Source organism: Schistocerca nitens, chromosome 9, assembly GCF_023898315.1.
Source record: "Schistocerca nitens isolate TAMUIC-IGC-003100 chromosome 9, iqSchNite1.1, whole genome shotgun sequence".
In the NCBI taxonomy this organism is placed as follows: Eukaryota; Metazoa; Arthropoda; class Insecta; order Orthoptera; family Acrididae; genus Schistocerca; species Schistocerca nitens.
Genome location: NC_064622.1, coordinates 2,160,645 through 2,184,252, shown reverse-complemented (window position 1 = coordinate 2,184,252; position 23,608 = coordinate 2,160,645). Strand labels below are relative to the sequence as shown.

The 23,608-nt window shown below is 41.8% G+C and overlaps 1 protein-coding gene across 1 annotated transcript in view; it reads right to left on the bottom strand.

The window, feature by feature from the left end:
* Positions 1-10,030: 10,030 nt before the first annotated feature.
* LOC126203171 (glucose dehydrogenase [FAD, quinone]-like) overlaps positions 10,031-23,608 on the bottom strand; it is a 123,503-nt gene continuing 109,925 nt past the window's right edge. Inside the window, exons 6-7 of the mRNA XM_049937412.1 lie at positions 19,421-19,728; positions 10,031-14,658 (exon numbers count right to left, since the gene is read on the bottom strand). Of these exons, the coding sequence (XP_049793369.1) occupies positions 14,319-14,658; positions 19,421-19,728 (648 nt within the window). The 3' untranslated portion in view covers positions 10,031-14,318. The remainder of the gene's footprint in view (positions 14,659-19,420; positions 19,729-23,608) is intronic.

Below are 23,608 nucleotides of genomic sequence, written 5' to 3'. Positions count from 1 at the left end.
TCCTGTTTATCTGTTTTCTTTAGTATAAATGTTTCAGGGCCACTTAGAATTATCGGTAGAACTATACTCTGGTACAGTCTGATTTTAAAATTTCGCGATACTGATGTAGTACACAGCATGTCCCGCAAGCCAAAATATGATCTGTTTGGCTCTGCAATCCTTGCCTTAATCTCAATTTCCACTCCGTTCTCCTCGCTAAAAATGCTTCCCGAGTATTTTAATATGTCTACTCTTTTAAAAGTTAATTCATCAGCTGTCAGTGGGCCTTGATCATTGGGTGCTGTGCTCACGCCCACGCACTCAGTTTTCTCCTCTTTAGTTTGCAACCCTTATTTAGTTGCAATATTTCTGTAAGAACTGTCTTGAGCTGCAAGCCCTCTTTGCTACTAGAAAAACATCCTCCGCATGTCCAAGCCCATTTATTGTTATATTATCCAGTTTTATTCCAGATTCGTTTAATTTTTTGTGTTCTCTGTCTAGCTTTAGTAAAATTAAATTAAAAACTATTGGAGATAATGAGTCTGCTCGTCTAAAACCATTTACTACTTCAAAATGCTTTGACATTAGTGTAGTGACCTTTATTGTTGAATAAGTTTCCTCTACATACATCTATAATAGCTTTATTAACCTTTGAGGTAACTGAAACTTTTTCAAGTCATTGATGATTGTTTCCTTATGTAGGCTGCCATAATCTTTTTTGAAATCTATGTAAACCATGTGAATATCAACGATATGTCCCCAACCTATTTCGGTTATCTATCTGCGCGCAAAAAGGTGGTCTATAGTTGATCTCTTCTTCCTGAAACCACATTGATAGTCTAATTCCTTCTGGAATTGGGATCGTTCTATTCAGTAGACATGGTGATAGAATTCTGTAGCCTACATTAAGGAGTTCAGTATACGAAGGGGTCGTTCTTTTTTTAGTGTAGGGCAGATTATGGCCATTTCCAAGAGACAGGCTATCTCTCACATTCCTAAACATTCTTTGACAGTCTGGAGATATTCTTGCTGAGAGGATAACAACAAGCAACCACTTTTTATAATACTTTCTGTATTATAACTAGCGCCGTTACCGGTTTCGAACCGACAGGTTCGTTATCAGAAGGCTTGTTCACGTTAAGATACATTTTTGTTGTAGTTTACATTCGCTTTTAATTTTTATTCTCCCATATGGTGAAAATTAGCTACTTGGCGTGGTGGTGCCATACAACCAAAACATGGTGTTACGACCTGTCTGTTTAACTGTAATTGTGCCTCATGGACAGTTTCTCACATCAGGTTTTGATTGTAGGGCACCACCACCCCAAGGAATTTTCACCATGTAGGTGAATAAAAAGCTAATGTCAACGTCAACAAAACCGTAACTTAACGTGAACAAGCCGTAACGACGCTATTTATGTATATAAACAAGACCATAAAAAATGGCTTATTTTCTCTGAAAAAGTCAACCTGTACTTTGTACACAGCCACGATCTCAAAGTGTCTGTTTTCGACAAACTATCATTTTTAATAGCATTCTTCAATCGGTTTGTAATTATTTCGACCAGTACCGGTCCTCTATTTTACTTTTTAGCTCTCCTGCAAATTGATCTTCGTCTTCGCGGAAAGCCTTATTGCTTTAAGTTATTTTTCGAATTTCTTCTTCATTGGGCACCTGTGCTGTCTACACTGGCAGGTAGTCCACTTGGAAAAGACGCAATGAGGTCACCACAGTTTAGTGATACTGCGAAGTACCCTACCAATCGCCTTACTACTTTAATAAATGTTTCTGTTTTCTTACAGTTCTGTGTTACTTTCTTTACTTTTTGGTGGATTTTTCTTGTCCTATTCTGTATAAAGTGCTCTTCGGCTCCTTCTATTAGCTCCTTGTATCGTTTTCGTTTCCCCTACCGTAGTATAGTTGCTGTTTCCTTCCTTATTCTGATATACTTGTCTTTTAACTGCTGAACCCTTGTTTTTTTAACTACTTCTTCCTAGCCAACCTCCCCTCTTCAATTTTTTGCTGCAATGCTGGACTGAACCACACTTAAACCGACCTCTTTCATTTGCCTAGAGTAATTGATGGTACCCTGTTTATTGTTCCCTCAATTTAAGACCAATATTGGTTAATAACATAGTCTCCTACCTATTCTTCACATTTACCTAGGTTTTCAGCTAGTGTTGAGTCGCATTTTCTATTAATTTCTGTCACTTTTAACCTGTTGATACCATAAAATGTGGCCTTCTTAGCAATTCGACACATCTTCTTAAATTTAATGTCAGTCTTATGAATCACCAGAAAGTGGTCAGTAACACCATCTGATCCTCTACAGATCCACGTATCTTTGATGCTGTCTGCATACTGCTTCTGGACACATACGTGGTCTACCTGAATTATGGTTTGTCCTTGTGGTGCCATCCATGCTCCTCTATGCATGTTGTTATATTGAAACCACGTACTCATGATGCACATATTATAGACAGTTGCGAAGTTGATCGTATGGATGGCACTGTCGACCACCTATTGGTAGTTGGGGATACACTACACAGGGGCTGCAACTAAATAGGAAGGGGAAAGATAAGTTAGATTCTCTATTAACAGATACAGTAAGGGGACCACAGTCACACAAGGGATGACCCTGTGGTTAATGGAACAAGGCTGACAGGTTTTTTAGGTTAAAGCCCAAGTACAGATAGACAACAATCAAGAAAAAATAGAATAAAAGACGCTTCATGTACAGTAAATAGGGATAAAGGTAAGGGTCATATCAATTCACATCATCAAAATATCAGGGGATTAAAAAATAAAGTAGGTGAGCTGTTAATGGGTTTAGATGATCTCAAAAATAAGAATGAGATTGATATACTTTGTCTGTCTGAACACCATGTAACTGTGGGGATGAATGGTGTCAATATAAATAGGTATAATTTAGCATCATACATTCCACATTTAGAAAGGATAAAGGAGGAGTTCCCATTTACACAAAACAAGAGTATAAAAACAAAACTGTAGAAGCAAGAAAATTTTGTGCCGATCAGCTCTTTGAAGTTTGTGCATGTGAGCTACAGTTATATAAAGTAGTGTTGATATTAGTAACAGTATACAGATACCCATTAGGATACTAGGAGCTGTTTGTACAAAACGTTTGACTCCTTATTATGCTCTCTGTCAGACAAAAAGAAGAAGTTATTAATCTGTGATGATTTCAGTATAAACTTTCTAAGCAATTATGAAGGGAAAAGCGAACTAGAATTGTTATTAATGACATATAACTCAGAATCAGTGATCAATTTCCCTACATGAATAGCTCAAGACAGTAGCTTTCTAATAGATAATGTATTTGTACAGCAAGAGGTTGTAAAACTAACACATGGTTTTGCTGTTATAAATGGAAAATCAAACCAAGATGCAAAATTGGTTAACTTATAAAACCTAGCAGGGTGTACAGTTGAGGAACCATGAAGAAAAAGTGTAAGGTTGCTCAACACATTATGTATATAGCACTTCAGAGAAAGTTTAAGAAATGTTGATAGGGGAGATGTATATAATGAGCCAAATACTAATGACAAATGAAACATATTTGTTGATAAATTTATATCCCTTTTTGAACATTGTTGCCCAAAAAAATTACTGAATGTACCACCAAACAGTTTTCAAAGAAATCTTGGATTACTACAGTTACTAAAGTGTCTTCAGAAAGAAAAAGGAAATTGTGTGAGATGGCCAAGAATTAGTAAAGTCTCAAGAGTAATTTAACACTATAAAAATTATTGTAATATACTGAGAAAAGTGGTCAGAAAATCAAGAAATATGTATGTTAGAGATGAAATTAACAACTTGGGCAATAAAATCAAATGAATGTGAAATGTTGTTAGAAGGGAGACAAGAAAAGTAACCATTGGGGTAGGTATTATTGCGATTAAAGAGAATGAGGCCATCTTAACCAACAGTACACAAGCAGCTAATGTATTTAACTATCATTTCTTAAGTGAAGGTGTAAAATTTGGTGAGAATAGTTCAAAATAAAAAGCCAACCAGTACATGGAAGAGTCAGTTTGAGAAATCTTAGTCAGATTTCTTTTCACCTAACCACCTCTTGTGAAATGAGGAAAATCATTCAATCTTTGAAAAATAAATGTGCTGTTTGAGTGAAGATAAAGGTATTTTCCCAAACATGTTAAAATATCCCATTGTCAAGACTCTGCAAAAAAGGGGACACCACAGGTGTCAATAATTACTGGCCAGTATCCTCGCTTACAGCATTTTCAAAAGTCATCGAGAAAGTAATGCACTCAAGAGTGGTTAGCCATCTCAACAAATATGGGCAGTTTGGATTTGAAAAATGCTATTCCATTGAGACAGCAATACAAAATTTAACTGCCTACATAATAGAGTCTTTAAATACTAATATGTCATCAATAGGAATTTTCTGTCACTTATCCAAAGCATTTGATGGTGCGAACCATGACATTATGTTACTTTTTTTTACAAATGGAACAATAAATGATTGGTTTAAGTCATATCTACAGAACAGCAAGAAAAACCTTCTTTATATAGTTTAAATGACCACAGTGATTTAACAGTTTGCCACTTCATTTAACATTAGGTGTTCCACAGGGTTCAGTCATGGGCCCCCTTCTGTTCATGATATATGGTAATGATCTCCCTTCTTACCTGAAGTAAGAAGCTAAACTGACACTGTTTGCTGATGATACAAGCATAATTATTAATCCAGTAAAAGAAACTCCAATAAAACGATACAAATAATGTCTTTGGAAAAGTCATTAATTGGTTTTCTGCAAATTGGCTTGGTCTGAACTTCGAAAAAACACATTACATCCAATTTTCTGCTGCAAGAACTACAGTTCCTTCAATAAATATAACACATGAACAGAAGTCAGTAGCCAGGGTAGAACATTCTAAGTTTGGGTGTACCTATAGATGAGAATCTTAATTGGAAAATATGTACTTTGGATCTCCTAAAACGACTAGGTTCAGCAAATTTTGCAATCAAAATAATTTCCAATTTTGAGGATATAGAACGTAGTAAGATAACATAGTTTGCGTACTTTCACTCTCCGATATCATATGGAATAATGTTTTGGTATAACTCAACACTTAGACAAAAAGTATTCACTGCTCAAAAGGAAGTGGTTAGAATAGTGTGTGTGGCTCATAGTCACACACCTTATAACAGTCTGTTTAAAAGGTTAGGAATTCTTACAACAGCCTCACAGTACATTTACTCGGTAATGAAGTTTGTTCTCAGCAACATGGATCAGTTTAAAATAACATTGGTTTAAAATAACATTGACATTCATGATTATAACACCAGAAGAAAGAAAGACTTACACTGTCCTTTACTTAACCTATCTTTGGGACAGAAAGGGATAAGATATGCTGCTGTAAAACTTTTAGATTAATTACCAGGTGAAATAAAATGTTTGACAGACAGGAGTAATAATTTCAAAAATAAATTGAAATCATATCTCCTGAACAACTCCTTCTATACATTAGATGACTTCTTGAATAGGAATAAATAAATAGGTCTGTATATTATATGCATTTGTGCCATTTAAGGGAATGGGATTGATGATAAAAGTTTTAAGCTTTTTGTTTTACAAAAAGAAAACTTGATTCATGTGTGCCCTTGACACATTCCACATCATAACAGTTACTGTGAGATTGACCAGTGGAACACATAACTAACTAACTTGATGCATATTTGGGTTACTGATCATCAGTTTGTAGATTTGTTGACCCAGTGTGGCGCTAAAATCACTCATTACTCTGTTAAGATTATGATGTGACAGCGACGGAGTTCTACTCTGTATTGGACTATATGTGTTCAATTCATTGCCAAATTATAATCTGAGATGCTCTGCCGACCCGGATGCGGTCCGAGTGTGTGAGTCTTTGGCAAACCGAACAGTGACCTTGGAGTGAGGTGGCTTGGGAATGACGGCAGTTTTACTAGGACGATGAAGCAAGGCTTGATCAGCATTGAGAAAAACTTTTTATAAAAATTAGGTTCAAAAATTGGTTAGCAGGTAAAAACAAAACCTTTACTTTCAAATTAAACAAAGTTCTCACATTCATTGGTGTCCTCTTGTAAGAGCAATCATTTTTTAATTTTACGGTCATAAATTTCACTATTGAGTTCTGAAGGGTGTTCTGTAGTGCAACCCGCGCTATTTTCATAAAATTATCAGTTCACACCCTTATGGCAAGAATCATTTTCTCACTCCACTACAGTCTTATTAGCGGGTTAACACCATAATAATCTGTATTCATCACGCAGTGTAGAAAATGAATCACTATGACTGTAAATTTTCCTTACTGGGAGTAAGTCTTTATGATTTATTCCTTTATTAATAAAGAGTCATCATGTGGATCATTGCCTGCGAATTTTTAAAATCCCCTGTGGTTTCCTTAAAAGACACACGTTACTTGCAAAGATGCTTTGTGCTATAGCAGAAGCTGTTACTTACATAGCCAGGTATGAACTAACATCAAGAATGGCAATCAACAAGTATTCAGTGGCTCCACATCAAAATGTATTAATGAAATCTGAATGCTGTTGATACTCTATTAATGAAGTTAATATTGAAATTACTTTGGGTAAATTCACTCACTGTCCACTGGCCAAGTAGAACTAAGCATGCAAGCGCAAGGAAAGTAATATTGCTTCATATTTTCTAATCTTGTAGGTTAAAATAAAAGCTCTTTTACGTACTCTTAATGTGAAAGGTCTCTGTGTAACGTACATTCATCAGCATGTTTATAAATCATCAAGATACACAGGTGTTTCGTTTGAAGCTGAAATAATGCAAACGCGTGATCGTTCACAAAGGTTGATTAGAGAACATAATAGTGATTATGTGCAGCTCAACCAATACTAACAGCAGTACGTAGCCCGTCTCAGAAGCCTGAATAAGTAAGGTTTTATCATCATGTGACCTCTTTCGCTATATTTCAGGTTTCCATAACACAACCCAGTAGTGCAATGACACATTACGTTTTTTTATTCATTTTCACAAGTGGAAAATGCATACACCAAGTGCGATGTGCAGAAAGACAAACGGTAATTGTTGCTTAAGCAGATCTTCCTGGCTTGAAACTGCATGTTGTTCATGTGGTCTTCAATCCGAAGACTGATGTAGTGCACTTTAGTTTATCTTGTGTAAGGCCCTTCATATCTACACAGATAATGCAACCTACGTTCATTTGAACATGGCTATTGTATTCAAACCCTGATATGCCTGTACAATCTTTATACCCCCCCCCCCCCCCCGCCACCACTTCCTTCTATTAAGAAATCGACGATTTCCTGATTCATGAGCACGTGTCATGCCAATCGATCCGTCATTTTAGTCAAGTTACGTCATAATTTCTTTTTCCCCAGTTCGATTCAGTTACCTCCTCATTAATTACTCTGTCTCCCCATCTAATTTTCAGTTTCTCTGTAGCACCATATTTCAAAAGTTTTTATTCGCTTCTTGTCTGGACTGTTTATCGTCAACGTTTCACTTCTCCACGAAGTTTCCCTCCAGACAAATACCTTCAGAAAATTCCCTAAGAGTTATATTTATATTTGATGTTAGCAAATTTCTCGTTTTCAGAAACTCTTTTTCTTCCTACTGCGAGTCCGGATTTTATATCCTATGTACTTCGGCCATCATCAGTTATTTTGCTGCCAAATAAAAGAACTCATATACTACTTTCATTGTCTCATTTATTAATCTAATTCCGTCAGCATCGTCTGATTTAATTCATCTACATTTCATGAACCTCGTTTTACTTTTGTTATTTTTCATCTTATAACCTCTTTTCAACACCTTATCGGTTCCGTTGAACCTGGTGTTCCAAGTCGTTTGACGTCTGTGACAGAATTGCAATGTCATCGAAAGCTGCAAAGTAATTATTTTTTCTCCCTAAAATGTAATTCCTTTTCCAAATTTCTCCATGGTTTCCTTCTTAGCACGATCTCTGACAATAACTTTGGGGAGAGGCTAAACCGCAGGTCTCAAGTATTGCTCCCCCTCCCGCTCTTCGACGTCTATAATTGCAGTCTCGTTTCTGTACAAGTTGAAGATCAATTTTTTACTTTCTTTATTTTATCCCCGCTACCTTCAGATTTTCAAATAGTGTAGTACAGTCACCGTTGTCAGAAGCTTTCTCTAAATCTGCAAATGCTATGAAGATGGGATTGCTTTTCTTCGAGCCGTCTTCCAAGGTAAGCAGCAGAGCGAGTATCGCCTGCGGTGCCCTTACACTTCTCTGGAAACCAAAATTAACCTTCCCTGATGTCGGCTTCTACCAGTTTTTCCATTCTTCCGTAAATAATTTGTGTCAGTAGTTTGCAACCATGACTTATTAAATATTCAAGCTTGTCAGCACCTGTCTTCTTTGGAACCGAATTATCTTCCTGAAGTGTTTCGCCATGCAGCGAGTCTTATATATCTGACATACACGGTGGAATAATTTAGTTATGGATGGCTCTCGTAACGATATCAGTAATTCTCTACTCGGAAGGATATGTTTCAGCTTAAGGGTCTTTCAGAGTTGTCTCACATTCTTACAGCAGTGTCACATGCCTCTTTCTTTATATAGACCATCCATACTTACCGTCCATCGTTCAGCCTGCCCTTCTTTGCTTAGTTTGGACTTGCTATTTGTTTACATGATGTTTATACATATGTTTCTCTTTTCTCTAAAAGATGTTCGTATATGTTTTTCTCTTTTCTGTAAAAGTCTTATTATTTTCGTATACGATCTCTCTATGTTTCCCATAGTCGTGCATGCTTTTACAGCTTTGCATTTCTCGTCTAGTCATTCCTGCTTTGTCAGTTTACAGTTACTGTCAGTTTAATTTTTAGGCGCTTTTATTCTCGTATGCCTGCTTAATTTGCTGCGTTTAATTCATCCTCGTAACATCAGGTAGATTAAATATCTCATGCGCTATCCAAGGATTTCTACGGGGCCTCGCCTTTTTGCTACAGTGATCCTCAGCTGTCTTCGCTATTTGTCATCCCGAGTCTATCCATTCATCTCGTACAGTGTCCTCAGGCTTGTTTCTGTTAATAATTGCCTGTCAACAACGTCTGGCTCCCTCAGTTTATCTAGATCCGATGTACCTTTCTGCAGTTTCTTCCGCTTCAATCTGCAGTTCATGAGCAGTAAATTATGGTCAGAGTACGTCTCCATGTGGAAACGTTTTGCAGCTTAAAATCTAGTTTCCAGATCTCCGTCCTGGCAGAGTGTAATCTCTTTAAAACTTTCCTGTTTCTCCAGGTCTTTTCCATACATAGAACTTATTTCATGATTTAACCAAATATTAGCGATGGGCGAATTGTGCTCAGTGGAGAATCTAGCCGCTAACTAGCCCTTTCATTCAATCTATGTTCTCCAACTACTTTTCTTTCTCATCCTTTTCCTCCTCTCGAACTTCAGTCCTCTATCACAATTAAATTTTCTTATTTCTTAACTATCTGAAAAATTTGCTTTAACTTAACACACATTCTTTCAATCTGTTCATCAACTGCGTAGCTAATCGGCATACAAACCAATCTATCGGATGTTGGCTTTACCATTATTTTGGCTGTTATAATGCAGTCACGATGCTGTTCGCAATGTATTCCCCATTCCTACCATTATTCAATATTACGCCTACACCTGCATTACCACTAATTGATTTTGCATTTATAATGCTGTAATGACCTGACCAAAAGTCCAGTTCTTTCTGCTACTGCACTTCACTAATTTCTACTGTATCTAAAGTCAGACCATCCATTTCCCTTTTTAAACTGTCTTACCTACCTACCAGATTAAAGGATTTGAAGCAGATGATAATTAAAACATGAAACTGACTGTTTTGATTTTATTCACATTTACCTCACAGAAAAGGTTCAGGTTATGCCGAAATATTTCTCAGTGCTAAAGCAGTTACGACGTATAAAACTATCACAGATGTATAAGATAAAAGAATATTGTGATTAGTGTTAAATTTTTATTTTTCATAAAAAATAAACATAATTACAGAGTCTGTATAAACTGGACTACCCACCGAGATGAGGCCAGCTATCGACTGCCTCGTGAACTAGGGAACAAATGCGAGTTGACGAAGTCAATCAGTTAAGAGTCTTCTCCTTGCGACCATTACTTTATTCTATATTTTATACGTTCCTGAGCGTTAAACTTACAGATTACATTTTTACTTAGTGATCAACAGATCAAGCAAAACGTAAAAACAACCATTGTTAACAAGAATTAAAAACAAAATCGTCACTGAAGTAGAGTGCGTTTGTGTGACGTGTAGGAACAGTTACGGTACCTCCTATGGCGAGGTTTATCAACAACCGTCATTGAATGCCGTTGTTCTTGTTGTGTATATCAGAACTCGTGCCCGAATCAGCTAAGTTAGAAAGTACAGTTACTGGATCCTCGGATTCTCGCGTGAAAGGTTGGGCTGTTAACTCAGAAGAAATCTGTGAATGGCTGCTTGTGATTATTCCTGAAGAGAATTGACGCAGTTAAATATGCAATCGGCATGGTGTTGCAAAATAATACTGAAACAGCATGGAAAAAAATGCAACAGTTCCGAAATGTCTCTTTTTCGATTAGTATGGGCCTTTGCAGTGCAATTACAGCATCCAGAAATTCATATACGTTATTTAATAAAGGAATGTTAACTTCATCAAAATACGTGACGCTAAGCAGGTAGCACGTAACTGGAGGGATTGTGAAACTGCGCGTAATTATTCCAAAGAAACAGGTACGATACAGGAAATAAATTTTGTAAAACGTTGTCATAAAAGCGATGTGTACAAGAACGTATATAATTTTCCAGGGGCGTTATTGTTTAACTTTTTACACAGGTCATTGTGAAAAATCTTGTGTGCTGGGTGCTCCACAGCTTATGTGTCTTTGATAAAGGATATCTTGTTGTACACCACATGCTGCAGTTAAGTGGCATTTATTTCCAAGACTTATACTTGGAGACACACCCCATCATCAGTGGCATCTGATACAACAGGTAAACAAACAAACAGACTATGCATATCCATGTCGATAACACGACAACACTGTTGCTGCTTTAGCGTATAAGAAGCGTTCTTTTTGATCGACAATGGCGTGGATAAATTGTTTTATCCCCTGAATGATATGCCACTGTGGTGGGCTGTATTTCAGAATACCGGCTTGGCAAAGACATTGAGTCGAAGTGCAGCTCACTGTGTGTAACAAGATATACTTAACCACAACTTACTCTTACACAAGAACAATTTGAATTCTATTTCATCTTCGTCCGTTTCCTGTCAGCGCCAGGAAAATTTAGGTGGGGAGGCTCCTGTGGCACTTGCATGCTAAACATGGGGATAAATTAAATATACACACAGCGCCATCCTTATACTATCGTGTGGGAAATTGGTAACTGAAATCTCATGAATATCGTAAACAGTTGTGTCTTGGGATTCTAATACATATCCTCTACAAAGCTCTTCATTTGAGTACTATTTAGAAATCACCACTGACGCATGTGACTCGAATATTTGAGGATTATCTTGACAGGATCTAAAAATTTTTCTCCCGGAACGTGGAATATATGCAGACATAAGATGCATTATAGGACACAAAACTGTAGCTAAGTTCACGGGCAGAGTACTGCATAAATGTACACACAAATGAAATTACCTTCTGAGGAAGCTGGTATCATGAGTAAAATACTCACTGCCATAATTTTTACGTCGTAAAGTGTGTTTACAAACAGGAAATAAAGAATATTGTATGTTACCACTTTCGCACAGCTCTTTCGTTGCATGCTTATGATTTTGTGCAAAAGAGCATTTGGTGCGAGGACACGGTTGACCAGAGGTTCACCTTCGTATCATCTCTTCATTGTTTCTGTAGGACTGACACAAAGGTAGCAAAATAAGTTAAGGGAACAGATGGTTGTAAAATTCAGGTGGAAGTAACATTTTCTTGTAGTCAGCTCGTTAGTTTCGTGGTGAAACCTTCATCTATTGTTAGCTGTGTCGCTTACCAGAGATAAAGATTTCGTTGTGGTTCCTGAATTCACTATGAGAGTGTCTGTCGTAGGCTAACGGACGTAGTACTGCAAGCCGTGTGAAGGAAGAAACCTGTGGGATGAATTAACCTTGTTATTACGTATTTCGTAATTTCCGAACCTTTATGAAGCCTATATCCGGCGAAAGAATTTCACAAATTGGTAAATGGTTGTACGATTTTATAAGCCTAGATAAAGTGTAACACACAGTACACAAGGCAAAGAGAACGTGGCGTATGACAAAATATTTCATTTCTGTAACAGCACGGGAAGAAAATGAGTGGTTAGTCGTACGATGAAGTGTAGAAAATTTTCAGGCGGCGTATTTCAGCGACGACAGAAATTATTTCCTTTTACGTACGGAAAAGTTAAACGGAAGTCTAAAAATGTATTTCTGTAATTTGGATATATTGACTCAAAAGCTGAGAGCTGATACACATTTTATAGATTCAGCTACTGAGAAACACAGTTACTTCTATTGTAAAGTGAAGAAACCGAGACATTAGTTCCCGTGTAGAAGGAGAAATATGTGTTTACGCAGGCTGCGTTGCGAGCGTGTAATGCACGTACCACACGTATTCGTGACACTTAAAAGGCAAGTTAGCACAGCATTCGTTCCACCCCGTGGAACGACTAGTTTCTGGAACCGTAGTTAGATGACAGAAAATCTGTGGGCACGTCAAACGTATGTTTGTTCATATTTTTTAAGAATTATTCAGGACAATTATCGGAAGCAAAATTATTAAAAATAATTATATTATACAGGTCGTATACAATTTCTATCCACAGCCATGCTGTGGTCGTTTCGAGGGTGTTTGCTGGGTAGAGTGATATAAGGAATAGCTCATTACCTAGTTACTGAATTTTGCGACGGTCTCCGCAAAGACGTCTGAAATACATTCCATGGAAGTTTTCTACATTTACTAGAGAGATTTTTTCCGATTTTTGCTTAAATAATTTGCTTTTTATTTCACACGGATTGAAGAAGTTAGGAGCTACGGTGATATACAGTGTGGGCGACAGTGGCTTGGTTTCGTGTTGTATTTCACTGCCACGAAAGTCGTCACGTGTGACGGCGGTGATCTTTCTTCTTTCTTGGTGTCATGCGAAGGTGTCAGGGTGCGAAACGCCATTTGACACCCAGACGGACGTGATCTCTAGTAATGTCACCGCATTCTCGTAGGATGCTAGGCTGTCCGTGGCTCACTGTTCAATGTGTCGTTAACACAGCAGTTGGAATTTTGAACAGCTACTTTAAAGAATCATCTGCTTATAGGAAAAACAGGTAATGCAGGAAAGGCTAACAAAAGGCTACATGTCTCCATATAAGTTGTTGCATTACTCACGTTATTAGTTTTTGAATTTCTGATTTTGTATTCCAGTATATGGTATCGGGGTAGACAAAACGTAATGAGCAGTTAGAATGTCGGATAATATGAAAGTTGCCATTTGGAAAGATATTGCCCAAGCTGCAAAGCACCTCGTATAAAAACGATATGTGCTACTTTCAGGCATTTTAAAAAGTGCCGTCCATAGCGAGTGGAATGGAATCTAGTGTGGGAAACATTGTAAAGCAGAAGAGTGAAACGTGAATATGGGAGGAAATCAATGTTAATCGAATTTATTCGGTCTGTAGAGCACCACCTGTACCAAAAATATTTTGGAAGCAGTCCTTCGAGCCTTAAAGATGGAGGAGAGAGGATCAACAAACATAGTATTTCAAAAACCTTGAACGGGAAGTAGATATTTTCGTATGGTGATAGTGAAGGATTAAACCACAGAAGATTCTTTCCCTTGGCAGACCGACACCATAGACAGAGCGAACTGGGAAGCTACCTAACCAGGTTGATTGTATCAGCAGACTGGAAGGAGTAGGTTCTAGACAAACGGAGGGAGATGCATCTTGTTCGGATGGCTAGAAGATTATGGGGTCTCTGGACACTGGATGACGAAAGTAATGCTTACGATAAAGATCCTTGTTGAGTGGTTCCGAAGACATCAGATGTCAGGCACAACTACGCCACAATCGTTGGTAACACAACTTTGTGGAGCACTGTCCCTTATATCAGACCCCTCGCAAACATCCTTGAAAAAACGATGGAATGTTTATCTGTAGAGTTTATATGTGTCCTGTACGAGTGAATATCACAAGGAGTTCGGACGGGATAACGTTCATTCGTTGTAAATGACGTGTGCCAGAGGCGACCGCCACCCGGAATGATGTCGTCTGCGAGACGAAGGGCGGAGTGCGGGCGCCCTGCAGGGCCACAGGGCCTAGGACAGCCAGTCGTGCTTGACCATGTCGGCGGCCTTCTCGGCGATCATGATGACGGGCGCGTTGGTGTTGCCGCGCACGATGGCCGGCATGACGGAGGCGTCGACGACGCGCAGCCGGTGGACGCCGTAGACGCGCAGGCGCGGGTCCACGACGGCGTTGCGGTCCCAGTGGGGGCCCATGGCGCACGTGCCCACCGGGTGGAAGATGGTGGCCGTGTAGTGGCGGATGACGCACCGCCAGTACTGGTCCGAGCCGAAGGCGCGGTCCGCGCACGCGGGCATCGGGTTGCCCAGCACGTACGCCCCGATGTGCTGCATCGCCTTCGTCTGGGCCATCCTGCCACACAGAGACACCAGCTGGTTATGCGCCTGCCGAGTCACACACACACGACAACTGAAAAACCTCTCACTGGCAACGGACGTCAAACATTACCCTATGTTATTTTGCAACAGAAGTGCCTTCTAACCCTCTCTCTCTTACCCCATATCGAATTACCATGTTTTAAGAAGTACGAGGTGCATTCAAGTTCTAAGGCCTGCGATTTTTTTTTACCGAACTGGAAAGAGATAGAAACATGCGCATTGTTTTAAAATGCCGCGTTCATTGTCAATACTTCCGAGAGATGGCAGCACCGTACGGCAGATGGAATTTTACCGCCAGCGGCGAGAATGAGAACTGTTTTAAATACTTAAAATGGCGACGTTTTCCTTACTTGAACAGCATGCAATCATTCGTTTTCTGAATTTGCGTGGTGTGAAACCAATTTAAATTCATCGAAGGTTGAAGGAGACATGTGGTGATGGAGTTATGGGTGTGTCGAAAGTGCGTTCGTGGGTGCGACAGTTTAATGAAGGCAGAACATCGTGTGACAACAAACCGAAACAACCTCGGGCTCGCACAAGCCGGTCTGACGACACGATCGAGAAAGTGGAGAGAATTGTTTTGGGGGATCGCCGAATGACTGTTGAACAGATCGCCTCCAGAGTTGGCATTTCTGTGGGTTCTGTGCACACAATCCTGCATGACGACCTGAAAATGCGAAAAGTGTCATCCAGGTGGGTGCCACGAATGCTGACGGACGACCACACGGCTGCCTGTGTGGCATGTTGCCGAGCAATGTTGACGTGCAACGACAGCATGAATGGGACTTTCTTTTCGTCGGTTGTTACAATGGATGAAACGTGGATGCCATTTTTCAATCCAGAAACAAAGCGCCAGTCAGCTCAATGGAAGCACACAGATTCACCGCCACCAAAAAAATTTCGCGTAACCGCCAGTGCTGAAAAAATGATGGTGTCCATGTTCTGGGACAGCGAGGGCTTAATCCTTACCCATTGCGTTCCAAAGGGCACTACGGTAACAGGTGCATCCTACCAAAATGTTTTGAAGAAGAAATTCCTTCCTGCACTGCAAGAAAAACGTCCGGGAAGGGCTGCGCGTGTGCTGTTTCACCAAGACAACGCACCCGCACATCGAGCTAACGTTACGTAACAGTTTCTTCGTGATAACAACTTTGAAGTGATTCCTCATGCTCCCTACTCACCTGACCTGGCTCCTAGTGACTTTTGGCTTTTTCCAACAATAAAAGACACTCTCCGTGGCCGCACATTCACCAGCCGTGCTGCTATTGCCTCAGCGATTTTCCAGTGGTCAAAACAGACTCCTAAAGAAGCCTTCGCCGCTGCCATGGAATCATGGCGTCAGCGTTGTGAAAAATGTGTACGTCTGCAGGGCGATTACGTCGAGAAGTGACGCCAGTTTCATCGATTTCGGGTGTAGAAAAAAAATCGGAGGCCTTAGAACTTGAATGCGCCTCGTACACGTAAACGCACCAGGTGAAACATAGTCCCTCCCCTCAGGAGAGACTACGGTAACATCGCGCAACGTCGCCCCTAGCGTGGGTAATGGCTGGCCTCAGTTGTGCGAGGAAGACGGTCCACAAGTTACCTCAGGTGTGCTATAGACAGCTGAAACACCTCGTTGCTGATTAGACCTCATAGAGCTTCCGAACTGAGGGGATGTCGACTCCACGTTTCACTCGCTTTTCCGAATACTCCCAGACATTTTCAGTTGGTTTAACTTCGAGCGAGTTTGCAGGCCAGTAGAGGGTGAGAGGGTCCTTCCCCAGCATGCATCCTCTGCCGTCTTACCAAATTCTCGCCCCTCGTCACCCACATCGAACACCTGAGCACCTCCTATACTATCTGCAAGCTAGTTCCCAATAACTGCATTGTCGGCCCTCTGATCACCAACTCTGGTATGCTGCCGCGTCCTTACAAACACACATCACCGTTCCTAGACCTACGCAGACACTCCGTACCCTGTCCCGAGGAAACTTCAACGAACACCCTCTCCCAGACTATGAGATCCGCGCTGATATTTATCGCTCCTACCAACTTTAACTCTTTGCGTCTATTCCACTTCATATCAATAGTCCTATCTTTTTCCTCTCCATGCATCCCCATTCCTTTCCTCTTGTTACTACTACCTTACCCACACACTAAACTCCTCGTTACGCTCTGTCTTTCCCACCTTCTGTATTCCCACTATCTGCCCCAACCCCTATTTCATCTCCATAGTTACCCTGCCTAACTGATTCCTATCTTTTCTACCCACACTCCTCAGCTCTATGAAACATATTCTTGCCTCCCGAAATATTCTCATCCAGGGAAGATTTTAAGCGAATGCGCAGTGCTTCATTTTTTTTCTCAGCAGAACTTCGGCGTTTTGCTAGGTGTTTAGTGGAAAAGAGGTAGAGGACTGGATGACTTGTCGAGAATCTCTTCACTCAGCGTGAATATGTCACAGATATGCTTAGAAAACTGCAATCGGAGACGCTACAAGATCGGCGTCGTCCATCGCGGAGAGAACTACAAAATTTCAAGAGTGCACATTCAAAACTAGTCATCATATATACACTGATCAGTCTAAACAATATGACCACCTGTTTAACAGCTTTCTGTTCGTTTTTGGAACGAAATACATCATTGATTATGTGTATTAGGGAACCGAGAGTTTGTGGGTAGGTTTGTGGAGGATTGTGGCATTAGATATCTACGCACAGGTCATGTAATTCGCGTAAATAATGCACCGCTGATTTGCATAGGCCGTGATGGCGCCCGATAGCGACCAGTTGGGTTCCATAAGATTTACATGAGGCGAATTTGGTCGCCGAGACATCAACGTGAGTTTACTATAATGCGCCTGAAACCACTGTAGCACAGTTCTGGTTCCGAGAAACGGACAATTAAACTCCTGAAAGATGGCAGATATCAAGCAAGAAGGGATGCAGGTGGTTCGCAACTGTCAACGTGTCTTCGAGTGCTACCAGAGGTCCCATGCAAGTGCAGGAGAATGCCTCCCATAGCAAAATACTGCTGTCACCAGCCTGCGTCCAAGCGTCGGGCCGTCGTTCACCTCGATAATGCCTTTCGTGGAGACGACCATCGACCTACTGAGTCGACGGAAGAGCCGACACGTTTCCATTGATCGACGGTCGAATCCCAATGGTCCCGTGCTCACTGCAGCCGTAATTGACGATGTCGCTGGATCAGCATGTGAACATGTAGGGGCGGTCTGCTGCTGAACTCCGTGTTGAACAATGTACGATGAACGATGTGCTCCGAAACACTTGTGCGTGCTGCAACATTGTTCGTTTTCGGCAGAGATGCCGCACATTACCATCCGTCCTACGTTACAGAGCAAACAAGCCTCCGAATCCCACGTTCTGTGAAGAGTCGAGGACGTCCAACCATTTAGCGCCAAGTAGTAGTTTCACTGTCCTACCTGTTTCTCTAGATGCCCACGACAGTAGCATGTAAACATTCGAAGAGCTTCGCCGTTTTCGAGATACTCGTCCACAGGCTCTGCGTAATAACAGCCTGCCCTTTGTCAAAGTCGCTTTTCTAAATGGATTTCCGCATTTGCAACCCATATCTTCGCTACTTTGGTCCCCCGTCCATGTGTGCTCCTCTTACACACTTTTGTTACCGCGTCACGTGCCCACAACGCCACGAGGGGGCATCCAACGTCGCGTTGGGCAATGGTCATAACGTTTTGGTTTATCAGTGTACTATGTTTGACCAAAAGTATCTGAATACCCGTATATAGTGCAGGATTGGCCGGTAGGTGACATGAGAGGAGGACACACCAGTACAAGAGGAGTTGGGGAGTGCGTATTGCGTTGTCAGGAGGGAAGCAGCGACAGCAGACTGAGTTCGTCAGGAGAGCTCAGTGACCTCCAACGTGGACTAGTCATTTCACGTCACCTCAGTATCAGATCCGTGAGGGACATTGCAACCTTTCTAAAGCTGCCAAAGTCGACTGTCGGCGATGTGATTATAAAGTGGAAACACGAAGGAACAACCACAATCAAACCAAGACCTAGCAGATCTGATGTCCTGACATACAGGGACCATTGCGCATTGGGAAGGTTGGTCCAGTAATAGGTGTCGAGATACTACTGACTACATAGTGTTCTGCTTCCTACAACATACGTAAATCAGTTTCGGTACCCATGACACCGTTTGCAGGTGTTTGAAACTCTAGAATTTTTTTATTTTATGAAAAATGAGGTGTTATATTTTAAACTTCATGTTTTGAAAAAACTCAAATTTTATGGTTAATTAGCTCAGTTTTTACCACAGTTTCTAATAGATTTGGAAAATTCTAGAATTTCATACACATGTAAGTATGGTTTTTATGCTGTGCAAAGTTCATCGAAGCATCTCTCATACTTATGAATAAAAGTGTATCTGTAGCAACAAATGCAGCCAATAGTAAGTGAAATAATGATGAAATTTCAGATGTAAAAAAAAATTATTTTGTTATGTTGTTGAACTTCCACTGCTACGAGTGTGAATCCTGAATCCTTCCTGATGATGCTGACAAAGTTTTACGAATTTATTTGTAAAAGTATAGACAGTGGAAATTAAAATGTCCTGTGGTGCCTTTCATGCTCCAAGTCGCCCCGTTGACGAATCATCTGTATGTTCGCACTGGGTGACTATTTTTTTCGTACGGTGAGTTTAGTGGAATTACGACAAGAGCTGCACGTGGCGAACGCCGCTCGCAGGAGACGCGGTGCGCGACTACTCACCGCGACCCCAGCTGCATGCCGGCCACCAGGATCTCGAGGTCTGGCGACTCGCTGAAGTAGCCGGAGTGGATCTCCGGCGCGCCCCACACGGGGTCCGACTGGTTGAGCAGCACGGCGCCCCGGGAGCGCGGCGCCAGCAGGATGGGCCGCACCGTCACGCCGTCGTAGTAGGCCAGCGGCTCCACGTTCGTCTCGACCGCCTCGGCCGGGTCGCGCAGCAGGTCCGCCACGTTGGCCGCGTCGAACGAGTACTGCAGGTCCGGCCGGTCGTGTTCCTCCTCGAACTGCGACTGCGCGAACACCCCCACCTGCGGCAGAAAGGGCGCTCAGCGGGGCAACAGCTGCACGCGCCGGTAGCGTTTACCTCTCTTACACACGACCTCACTTCTTCACTCTTTACGGGTGCTTTCAAAAGTGTCGATTTCGACGAACTAACAGAAAGAACGTAAAATCTTCGATCCCCTGTCGTGGCACAAGTCGCTAACGAAGGGGCATCAGTGGACGAACATAATGTGGAGCATCAATATTAGGGCCGCTGTTAGTTTTTGGTCCAAATAAACTACATACTGCTTTTGTCTCCCACTTTAGTGACCATCACCTGTATCTAAGCAGCAGCTCAGAATATATGCACTACATAAATTCTGTTAGTGAAAATCTCCATACTGTTTATATTGCCTCACCCACTGTTACCATCCACGTGCTTCAGACGAGATCTACCAGACGCGTTATAATTACCCGACAATCGGCGAAGGTAACGTTAATCGGCAGACCCCTGCATTTCTACACAGGACCAGTACACTGAGGTGACAAAAGTCATGGGACACTTCCTGACATCGTGTCTGACCTCCTTTTGCCCGGCGTGGTGCAGTAACTCGGTGTGGCATGGACTCAACAGGTTGTTGGAAGTCCGCTGCGGAAGTGAGGAAGTGGTTGTGGGTGCGGGATTTTTTTGCACGAGCCGACCGCTCGATTATGTCTCGTATACGTTCAATGGGATATATGTCCGGTGATCTGCGTGGCCAGATCATTTGGCTGCACTGTCCAGAATGTTCTTCAAACCAATTGCGAATAACTGTGGTACGGTGAAATGGAGTACAGTCGTCAGTAAAGATCCCACCGTTGTTTACTTACAAGAAATCCACGAATGGCTGCAAGTGCTCTGCATGTAGCCGAACATAACTACTTTTCAGTTAATGATAAGTTCAGTTGGACAGGAAGACCCAGTCCATTCCACGTAAACACAGCCGCCGCCCTTATGGAGCCACCGCCAGCTCGCGCAGTGCCACAGTGCCACGTGCGCCCGTGGCTTTGAGGAATCTGCACCACGCTCGGACCCTACCGTCAGCTCTTACCAACCGAAATCGAGACTCATCTGACCAGGTCACGGTTTCCCGTAGTCTAGGGTCCAACCGTTATGGTCACGAGCCCACGGGAGGCCCTGCAAGAGATGTCGCGGTCTTAACAGACACACTCGCGTCGGTCGTCTTCTGCCGTAGCACACTAACCCTGAATTTCGGCGCTATGTCCTAACGGAAACGTTCGTCTCGTGTCTCAAACTGATTTCTGCTGTTATTTCACAAAGTGTTGCTTGGCTGTCAGCAGTGACAACGCTACACAGATGCCGCTGTTCTCGGTTGTTAAGCGAAGGACTTCGGCCACCGCGTTGTCCGTAGTGAGACGTAATGCCTGACATTTAGTATTCTCGGCATATTCTTGACACTATGGCTCACGAAATATTGAATTCCTAACGATTTCCGAAACGGAATGTCTAGCTCCAACTGCCACACCGCAATCAAAGTCTGTTAATTCCAGTCGTTTGGCCATTATCACGTCGGAAAGCTTTTCACGCGAATCGCGTGAATAGAAATGACAGTCGTTCCGCCAATGCAGTGCCCTTTTATACCTTTTGTAAACGACACTACCGCCACCTGTAGATGTACTTTCGCGACCTCAGTGTAGTTCTAATAACGGCCACCAGTTTCACTTTGGTCTGGGAGATGCGGTTCAGTTCTCACATCTTCGACACCACTGGTAAGGTCCACGTGGCAGTTGCATTATACTCGTATACTGCAAACACCAACATTCGGCCACTGGACCGGAAACTATAAACTGCACTCTCGTCATTTGAAGCCTTGTATCGTTCTCAGTGTGTGAGTAAAGGAAAGTACTGAAACCTATGTGCGCCAAAACATTTGTACCAATTCAAACATAATGGATTCCAGCGACTTAAAGAGATTTGTTGCCCTCCTAGAAAACCTCGAAAAGTCCGTTTATTTCATCAGTATCTCATCCGGCTATGTATTATCGCCGCATAATCGAGTAAATAATAACCCCAGTCTGGATGCCACAGACTTTTTCTCGGACAAAGTAGCGCTATGGTTCAGGCACTGGACACGAATTTAGGAGGAGCCACCCAATCACTTATATTTAGATTTGCCATGGCTTTAAACGAGGTTGGAAAGCTTCCTTTGAAGACGCCGCGACCGATATCTTTTCCTAACCATTCCCGGTAAAAGATAGTGCTCCATTCCTAACGACATCGCCATTTACGGCATGTTAAAACCTACGTCACTACTGAGTAAGCCACCTCACGGTGTGTAGCGCAGGGTACTTCAGGCACCGTACCGCTAGTAATTGATCCCCCCTTTCCTGATTCATTCGCGAAAGGTGCGTAGGAAGAATCTTCCTTGCTTCTTACCTCCTTAGTGACTCCTTTCTAAAATTTCAACTGACGGTACAGCTACACGTCCGCGAAACAGAACGTACGAGTCATTATATCTTTTCGCAGTTGAGATATAAGGTCTCCTGATACGTACAGACCAGGGGTTCTGTCTTCATGAGCTGGAAAACTGGCCAAAAACATCTGTTCTGCGTTCGTCAGAATTCCAGAACCTGTCCCCAGCACCGGACTGCTAATTTATGAATTCCTAAACACTCCCAAAAAGGGTTTATCCTGACAAATTCGGAGCGTTAAGCGCTTTCTCTTCCATTCTGTCTCTTCCTGTAGTCGTTCAGTGCTGCGATCACGCGGCTGTTAATGCAGGCAGTGGCAAATCTGAGCTTTCACTTCGAGCACAGTCGCTAACAGATGGCGCTAGCGTAACCGCACTAGATATTTCTACTACCTACATCCCGTACCACAGAGAAAGATACTAAATTTGTCTGTTAGTATGTGTCACAAATAATGCTGGTAAATTCATCTTCCTCATGAATTAGTAATTAGCCGCTAGTACAGTGGAGCCCATGCCTTAGTGTAGAGAAGAGACTAGATGCAGGTTACTACTACTGCAGCCTCCGTCACGTAAACAACACGTATCTGTTAGTCGCAACGCACGCTGTCTTTAATGAGACAACGCAGTAATGACAGCAGGTCGATGATTCAGTGACTTCATGTCCGCGACATAAAATCTATCCGAGGGGAAACCCACACTAAAAGTTTGACCCGTTTTCGATCCAAGACTAAGAAGGAAAAAGTGGGTGATAAAAAACGGGGTGTGATTCCTAGGTGGAGTGGAGGTTCTGAAGGTTGACACTAACTGGTTCAATGACTGTTGCAATGTAGTAGAGAAGGAAAGAGGATGAGGACTGTCTGCTGGCTGGCACTTTGTTCGCGTGTTCAAAACAGATCGTTAGTTTCCCTGTAATATGATGTATTATGTCCTACACAGAAAGAAAGAAACTGTTGAAAGAATCTGACGAACTTAGAAAGCGCCCTGCTTTCTCTAAGTACGACATTACCGAATTATTTTTCTTCCTGGTTCCGACTATCTAATTTAACTCTCTGACCGATGTCTCTGTCCACGTAATCCTCAAGGTCGGGGGCTACTTGGGGACGTTTACTAGTTCCACAAATAAAATGCACAGGGGAAGTAATTTGATTTATTTTTCATTTCTCCCGTAGAGGATCATATTTTTATTATGTGGATTTGTCGTCCCGAAACTCTCAATTCCAGATTTTATTTTGCATATTCATATTTTGCTTGCTCGTAGTTCTTAAGGTAGGCATTTTAGAGCGTATGTTTTCTGGTCATTTTTTGCTTCGAAACATCATTTATGTCACATCACTGAATACTGAGCATCCTCCTGCGACACCCTGTATAACTTTTAACACATTGAAGAGCAACGTTCAAGTTGTCATCAAGATAAATACAAAATTACAGTAGAAGCATATTGAGAGTTGACATGCTC